Below are 7,828 nucleotides of genomic sequence, written 5' to 3'. Positions count from 1 at the left end.
AACCCAGCTTCAACTTGCGCCTGCGTACGACGCGCTCCGCGTGCGTCACTTGGCCTTCATCCAGGAGGCNTACAGCGGCGCCGCGCCGCCAGCGGAAGCGATTCATGCGCTGCGGGCGGCCCTGGCGCGGCTGTGGGCGTTGGTGTGGGAGCCGCGACACAAGGAACCGCTCTGGCGTCTGGCAGTCAATGGGTTCACGGGCTTTGGGATGCTTGCGGCGTGGGCCGCAGATGGACGCGTGGAGAAATGCCCGTGTGGGACTCAGATGACTGCTGGCGCTAGGGTTCATCACTTCTGGGACTGTGTGGTGGCGGAGGCTCTGCGTGATGTGATGCGGGAGCATGCGAATGTGGACATCACACGGAACCAGTTGTGGTTAGTACAGGCGCCACCAGGGCTATCGCAGGCGGTGTGGGACATCGTGTGCTTGGCTGCTGTGGCGGCCCTGGAATACGGCCGACAGCGCCTTTACGCTTGCCGTGATGCTGCAGACCGGACTGCGGAGGTTGCTGTTGTGCGAAGGATCGGTGTGGAGGTGATTGCGGACTTCTGGTCACGGCTGGCTGCGTTTGTGAGTCTGCGTCGGCCTCCGCGCCGCTGGGACCTTGTCCCGAACCAGCACCCATTCCTAGCGTCAGATGATGTTGGAGGGGTTATCTTGGTAGGGCCAACAGCGGACTCGCCACCGGCCTCACCCTAGCTTGTCAGCTTAGGGACTCGCAAGAGGTAGTCTTATGACGCCGACCCACGGCTTAGGTGAGCAGCGCTAGCGTTTGCGGTGAGCCGGGCCTGGGGTTCCTCCCCTCTCCGGAGCGCGGGGGTCATTCGGGGATCTCTCCTCGGGTGAGCGTGCGTGTCTCGTACGTTTTTGGGGCCCTGGCTAGTCCACGGCTGTCGTCCCACATGTAACCTCTATCAGCTAACAATCTCTCCTCGGGTGAGCGTGCGTGTCTCGTACGTTTTTGGGGCCCTGGCTTAGTCCACGGCTGTCGTCCCACATGTAACCTCTATCAGCTAACAACCATAACGGGAATGGCTCCCGGTAGCCAGCCGGCCGCGGCTGGCCCGTCTAACTCACGGACATTTAGGACTAGTCTCGCACCTATGACCGCCGGCCATCGCGCCAATGTTGGGGTTCTGACCCTGAATGCGATGGTCAAAGGTGTGCTCGCGACCCATTTCCAGAGCTACCCCAAAACGGCATTTCGCTTCTTCTCGGGCGTTATGCAAAGGCTGGCGCCTCTGCGCGCGAAGGCACAACTGGCGGAGCTCACTCCGGGCATCAGGGCGAAGCCGGCATCGAAGGTTCGCGATGCCACGACTCGGCTCGAGTACGCGGTCCTGATCCCTAAATCGGCGATTCCTGATCTAGTCACGCTGCTGGACGAGGACAGCAGCTTCACGGTCCCGGCGGGTGCCTCCTACGGCCGGGACATCGGGCACCCGCACCCGGTGCGGTGGCGCGCGTGGGTGGACGGCAAACCGGCCGTGCCCGCGCCTACGCGCCTCCTAGTGTCCGTCAGCTCTCCGTGGCTTACTGAAGACGCTGTCCGCACCCTTCTGTGCGAGCTGTGGGGAACCGCCCCCCTGCAGGTGCAGCGCGCCGGCAGCTTGCGCCTGACAGCCGTCGGACTGTGCAAGGCTGGACTGTTCGCAGTGACGCTGCCGCACGGTGCCGCCTTCGAGCTGGGCCGGTACCAGACTAACCTGGAAGCTGGTGGAGAAACGTACACCCTTGATGTGCGCCGCATGTCCCGTCGGCAGGGTGGCCAGCAGCCGGGCGGCCCATGCGCCGCTGCCGGTGGTGCCGCGGCCCCTGGCGGCGCGGCGCCGGGCGCCACCGGCGCCGCCGCTGCCGGCGGCGCGGCGTGGGGCCGCGGGGATGCCACCGGCGCCGCTGCTACCAGCGGCGAGGCACAGGGCCGCGGTGGCATGACTGGCGGCTCTGCTGCCGCTGGCGCGGCGCAGGGTCACAGGGGCGCCGCCGGTGCTGCTGCTGCCGGTGAATCGGCGCAGGGCCGCGGGGGCGCTGTCGGCGGCGCTGCAGCTGGCGGCTCGGCGGGGGACCGCGGGGGCACTCCTAGCGGCCGTGCCGCCGCCGGCGGCGCGGCGCAGGGCCGCAGGGGCGCCGCCGGTGCTCCTGCTGCCGGCCGCGCGACGCCAGCCCCCGTGGACGCTGCTGGCACCTCCGCTGCCGGCGGCACGGCGCGGGGCCGCATGGGTCCTGCGGGTGCCCACGCTGCCCGCGGCGCACAGCAGGGCCACAAGAGTGCTGCTGGCGCGTCCGCTGTCGATGGAGCGGCGCAGGGCCGCGCAGGCGCCGCCGGCGCCCCCGCCGCCGGCAGCGCGCGGCAGGGCCGCAAGCGCCCTCTGCGCCCCACCATCGGCGTCCGGCTGCGACGCAGTGCGGGTGCTGCCGGTGCCTCCGGCACTGGCGGAGCGACGCGGCGCCGTGGCCAGCAACGACGCCCGGCCGCCGCGGCCCCGGCTGCGGCTACGGCCGCGCGTGCGGATGGCCCCAGCGCCGTCCAGGGCAGCGGTGCTGCGCCGTCCGGCACCCCTCGTGGCGGCGGCGGCCGCGGCGCTAGCTCCCGCCGCCAGCACAGCGGCAGTCGCAGCCACAGCCGCCCTCGCCGCGACCGCAGCAACAGCCGGGGCCGCAGCTTCACCAGCCGCGGCGCCAGCCGCAGCCGCGGCCGCAGCCGCAGCCGCAGCCCGGGCCGCAGCCACACGCACACCCGCAGCCACGCCCGCAGCCGCCGCAGCAGCAGCGCCTCGCGTGGCACGAATGGCGGGGCTTCTGGCAAGTTGGGTGGCAGCCACAGGGGCGCCTCTGCGGATAACTCTGGGGAGCGCGTGGACCACCGCACCCGCAGCGGTCGCGTCTTCCGCCGACGGGCCGGTCGCGTCCCAGCCGGTGACGGCAGCACCCTGACCGGGGATGGGCGTACCAGCAGCAATGCGCCGCGCCCGGGCGACGGTGCCGGCGACGGCGGGTGGAGCGTGGTGCCCAGCCGTCGCCGCCAGCGCAGTGCCTCGCCAGGGGCGGAGCCGGCCAAGCGTCAGGCTCTGCCAGAGCAAGCCCAGGTGCCTGAGGGACCGCCGCCGCGCCGCCGGGCGCCGCCGCCCACCCTGCTCCACAACCGGTACAGCGTCCTGGCGCCTGGTGGCGCTGGTGACGCCGACTCGGCCGATTCCTAAATGCCGCGCCACAGCAGGCGTGGCGCCCAGGCCCTGCTCGCGCCCTTGCGTGTTGGTTCGCTCAACGTGCGGGGGCTGCTGGGTGGCGGGAGTGACACGCCCGTCCGCCTGGCGGCCCTATTGCGGTGCTGGGCGCAGCAGCGCTTGGACATCGTGTGTCTACAGGAGACACACACAACGGTCGACGTGATATCGGAGGCGCAGGTTAAACTGCGTCTCGCCTCACAGCAGCTCCGACTGGGTGGCTGGTATGCATGGTGGGGCCCTGCCGACTCGTCACGTACCGGTGGCGTCGCCATCCTCATCCGTGCCTCCCTCATCTCCCGTGGCGTGGTGACCCCGGCAACGCCTCCCGCCCTCGACCCGGCCGCCGCCAGCCGCCTTCTCCTCCTCCCTCTCGCTTGGGGCGGCCACTCCCTAGTGCTTGCCTCTGTCTACCTTCCCTCGGGCGACCCAGCGGCCCAGCGCCGCTTCATTGCCGACCACCTTGCGCCGGCTGCCACGCTGCCTGGCCTCAAGGTGTGGGCTGGTGACTACAACTTCGTATGCAACGCCACCATTGACACCCTCCATCGCGGCGGCCGCCTCCTGGACCCCGGCACGACCTCCCTCTTCGCCTCCACCTGCGCCTCCCCTGTGGACTCCTTCCGCCACCTGCACCCTACCCGCCGGTCCTTCACCTTCATCAACCATATGGGTGCCTCTCGCATTGACCGCATCATGCTCTCTCCGGAGCTGCTGTCGTCGCTGCGTGCGTGCGCCCATGTGCCTGGCCGACCGTCCGATCATCGCCTGGTTGTGGCCACCCTTGCCCCAGTCGACGGTGCCGTCTCTCCTGGCCCTGGCTTGCGGCGGCTCAGTGATGCCTACCTCGCGTTCCCCGACCTGCGCCGCTCGCTGCTCGACTGGAACCGCGGCGCCTGTGCCGCCGCCCCCGAGGCGCCGGCGCCGTTGCTGCGGTGGTTTGTGGCCTACAAGCGCGACCTGGTGCGCACGGTTGGCCGCCTTAACCGCATCGCCCGTGGCCGCATCCTTGAGGAGACAGCGGAGGAGGCGGCGGCCCGTGCTGCTGAGGCGGCCGCCCTAGCGGTGGTAGAGGCTGGAGGCCCCGATGCTGCTCAGGCTGCTGCTGCGGCCGTCGCCGCGCGCTCCGCGGCTGCCGCAGCGGCGCAGCGCGCGGTCGCTCGGCACGCTCGTGCCGCCCGCCTCCAGTGGCTGCGCACCCGCGAGACGGCTTCGCCTGCGATCACGCGGCTTGTGCGGCCCCCTGGCGGCGCCGCGCGCATTGCGGCAATCCGGCGCCCGGACGGCAGTGTGTGTGACTCCCTTCCCGAAATCCCCACACATATTGTCGACTACTTGCGGCCCTTGCAGCATTTGGGCGGCGCTGCACTGACGAGGACGCTGTGCGCCTTGGCGCCGACACAGTGAGTTCAGCTGAGGTGGAGGCTGCCCTGGCGGCGGCGCCGGCTGGCAGCACCCCGGGCCGCGACGGCATCCCGGCTGAGTTGTACCGGGAACTGGGGGGCCCCACGGCACGCGTGCTTGCGCGTGTGTTCACGGCCTCCCTTGCTGCTGGTGCTCCTCCACGCGGCTTTCTCGATGGCGTCATTACATGCTTCAGCAAGCCCGGGGACCCCCTGCAGCCTTCGTCGTATCGGCCCATTACGCTGCTCGGCACGGACTACCGCACGCTGGCCCGCGTCCTCGCCAGGCGGCTCATCCCCGTCTTCAGCAACGTCATCCACCCCGCCCAGACAGCCTTCCTGCCCGGGCGCCGCATCGCCGACAACGTCCTACTGCTGCAGCTTCTGCCGGAGCTCATGCGGGTGGCCGAAGGCGGTGGCCCTGGCGGCGGTGGCGGGGGCGGGGGCGGGGGCGCTGCGGGCAGCACCGCTGACGCTGACCGCGGCGTTGTGGCCTTCCTGGACTTCTACAAAGCCTACGACACCCTGGACCGCAACTTCCTGTACCGGTGCTTGGCAGTTATGGGCGTTGGCAGTGGCTTCCTGGCCTGGGTCAAGCTGCTGCTTACGGGCACGCGCTCTGCCGCCCTGGCTAACGGCTACCTGTCGGCCTTCGTCCTCATCATTGCGGGCGTACGGCAGGGGTGCCCGCTGGCGCCTCCTTTGTACTTGGCGCCGGCCCAGGCCCTCTTCGCCTACCTCGACCGCGTGGGCTTTGGTGTCTCCTGGGCGGATATCCGCCTCGTCGCTACTGCCTATGCGGACGACGCTGCGCCGTTCTTGCGTCGGATCGCCAACGTGCCTGGTTTCCTGGCAGCTATGGAGACCTTCCGCGCCGCCTCTGGGCAGCGCCTTAACCTCGACAAGGTGGAGCTCCTGCCCATCGGTGCACGGCGCCGCGCCACTCCTGCTCCCGTCCGCGCTGTCGCTGCTGGCTTGGCGGCTGGCGGCGCAGCGGCTGGCAACATGGCAGCTCGCGGCGTGGCGGCGACCAGTGTGGCAGCTGCCGGCGGCATGGCTGCCGGCGGCGCGGCGGCTGGTGGCGCGGTGGCTGGCGGCGGCCCCGGCGCCAGCCACTCTGGTGGGGGCATCTTGGCGGCCGGTGGTGCGGTGCCTTCTCGGGCGGGCGCGGTTTGGGCAGCTGCCGGTGTTGTGGTCACTGGTGGCGTGACGGCCGGCGGCTCCGCCGCGGGTGCTGGCGGTGCCGTAGCCGCGCCTGCCCCGCCCAACACAGTTGCTATGGCGCATGGCTTGCGCGTAGTCTCGCACTCGCGCACGCTGGGTGTGGTCTTCTACGACCTCCCACTTGGCACGGCTGCAGCCCAGGGGGCTCCTTCCCTCTCCCCTGCCATTGGCACCCTGGGGACGCTCTGCGGCCTCCCCCTAACGGCCTTTGGCCGTGGCTTCTGTGCCTCCTCCTACGCCGTCAGCCGTGTGCTCTACCATATGGAGTTTGCGGGCCTGCCGCCGCAGACGGTTTTGGCAGACTTCCTCAAAACGCTTGTGCGGTTTGTGGACCGCCGCATCATCGTTGCCACGCCGCAAGGTGCTGGCCGGGCCCGACTTCCCGGCCTCCCCTCCGACTGCGTCGCCCTGCCGCCACGCGATGGCGGCTTTGGACTGCTGCCGGTGGTGGAACACGTGCGCGCCCGACACGCTGTGTTGGCTGTGCGCTGGCTGCAGCACATGCACGGCTCTGCGGCTGGCACCTACGTACCGCCGTGGACAGCCGCCGCCACCGCCCTGGTGCAGCAGCTACACACGGCCGCCCACCCCCTCTGCGTCCTGACGATGCAGCGGGCGGCCGGCGGTGTCGGACCCGCTGCCGATGGCTGTGCAATCTTCGGCCAGCCGGTGGCGGCAACCTGCCCGGCCCTCGTGCGCCTCCTAGGTGCCCTCAGCTACCTGCCTCCGGTCACAATCCTACGCCCGGCTGTGCTGGTGCCAGGGCCCTGGTGCTTTGCACTTCCGCTCTGGGGCAATCCAGTCTTGCCGTGTGCGGCGGGGCTTCAGGCGGGTGGCTTGGAACGTGACTTCCCAGCTCTCATGGCGCTGCCGGGTCTACTCACGCTCGGCACGGCAGTGCGGTGCTGGGAGGCGCTGGCCGCGGTGCGCCAGCTGGTGGCGTCCAAGCCGGCTGGTGCGCTCGGGCCGCGCCTCGCACGTCGCTGCACTATACAGTACAAGCGGTCCGTCCTGCGCCCCATCCTGCGCATTACGGATATGGCGCGCGTGCCGCCGGAGCTGCAGTCCGGCCCGGATGCTGCTGCCCAATTCTCCGCGCTGCTGGCCCGTGTACCGGCGGCGTGGAGGGTGGCGGCGTCGGCCACACTGCATGCGCCTGGCGGCGCGGCCTCCGCGCCTCCTGCCCCCCAGGTATGGCTGCTGCTTGCGCAGAGCCTGGGGTGGCGGCATGGCGCGGCTGACGTGCCCTTGCTGACCCTTACGGTGAAGCAGGCAACCCAGCTTCAACTTGCGCCTGCGTACGACGCGCTCCGCGTGCGTCACTTGGCCTTCATCCAAGAGGCCTACAGCGGCGCCGCGCCGCCAGCGGAAGCGATTCATGCGCTGCGGGCGGCCCTGGCGCGGCTGTGGGCTTTGGTGTGGGAGCCGCGACACAAGGAACCGCTCTGGCGTCTGGCAGTCAATGGGTTCACGGGCTTTGGGATGCTTGCGGCGTGGGCCGCAGATGGACGCGTGGAGAAATGCCCGTGTGGGACTCAGATGACTGCTGGGGCTAGGGTTCATCACTTCTGGGACTGTGTGGTGGCGGAGGCTCTGCGTGATGTGATGCGGGAGCATGCGAATGTGGACATCACACGGAACCAGTTGTGGTTAGTACAGGCGCCACCAGGGCTATCGCAGGCGGTGTGGGACATCGTGTGCTTGGCTGCTGTGGCGGCCCTGGAATACGGCCGACAGCGCCTTTACGCTTGCCGTGATGCTGCAGACCGGACTGCGGAGGTTGCTGTTGTGCGAAGGATAGGTGTGGAGGTGATTGCGGACTTCTGGTCACGGCTAGCTGCGTTTGTGAGTCTGCGTCGGCCTCCGCGCCGCTGGGACCTTGTCCCGAACCAGCACCCATTCCTAGCGTCAGATGATGTTGGAGGGGTTATCTTGGTAGGGCCAACAGCGGACTCGCCACCGGCCTCACCCTAGCT

At 69.9% G+C, this 7,828-nt stretch overlaps 1 protein-coding gene across 4 annotated transcripts; it reads left to right on the top strand.

Annotated features, from left to right (window-relative positions):
- The first annotated feature begins 1,108 nt into the window (after nucleotides 1-1,108).
- On the top strand, nucleotides 1,109-7,794 carry CHLRE_05g241851v5 (uncharacterized protein). 4 transcript variants are annotated; one of them, XM_043062411.1, is made up of 5 exons: nucleotides 1,109-1,452; nucleotides 1,594-3,087; nucleotides 3,406-4,513; nucleotides 4,576-6,807; nucleotides 7,044-7,794. In XM_043062411.1, exons 1-5 carry the CDS (start codon nucleotides 1,225-1,227, stop codon nucleotides 7,091-7,093), a joined length of 5,112 nt encoding a protein of 1,703 aa, XP_042924734.1. In that variant the 5' UTR covers nucleotides 1,109-1,224; the 3' UTR covers nucleotides 7,094-7,794. The 4 variants fall into 4 exon arrangements, with proteins under 4 accessions (XP_042924734.1, XP_042924735.1, XP_042924736.1 ...); XM_043062413.1 differs by lacking the exon at nucleotides 7,044-7,794 and having other exon boundaries at nucleotides 4,576-5,876; nucleotides 5,989-6,073; XM_043062412.1 differs by lacking the exons at nucleotides 1,109-1,452; nucleotides 1,594-3,087 and having other exon boundaries at nucleotides 3,359-3,458; nucleotides 3,659-4,513.
- The last annotated feature ends 34 nt before the right edge of the window (nucleotides 7,795-7,828 follow it).

This window comes from Chlamydomonas reinhardtii, chromosome 5, assembly GCF_000002595.2.
Source record: "Chlamydomonas reinhardtii strain CC-503 cw92 mt+ chromosome 5, whole genome shotgun sequence".
Classification (NCBI taxonomy): domain Eukaryota; kingdom Viridiplantae; phylum Chlorophyta; class Chlorophyceae; order Chlamydomonadales; family Chlamydomonadaceae; genus Chlamydomonas; species Chlamydomonas reinhardtii.
The sequence above is the reverse complement of the archived record's forward strand: the minus strand, read 5'-3'. Positions and strand labels throughout refer to the sequence as shown.

Coding starts and splice junctions, on each gene's coding strand:
- CHLRE_05g241851v5 (XM_043062411.1), top strand. CDS start 1,225: ATGCAAAGGCTGGCGCCTCTGCGCGCGAAGGCACAACTGGCGGAGCTC. Junction 3,088..3,405: donor CTCTGCCAGAGCAAGCCCAG/GTGCCTGAGGGA, acceptor TCGGAGGCGCAG/GTTAAACTGCGTCTCGCCTC. Junction 4,514..4,575: donor AATCCGGCGCCCGGACGGCA/GTGTGTGTGACT, acceptor CGGCCCTTGCAG/CATTTGGGCGGCGCTGCACT.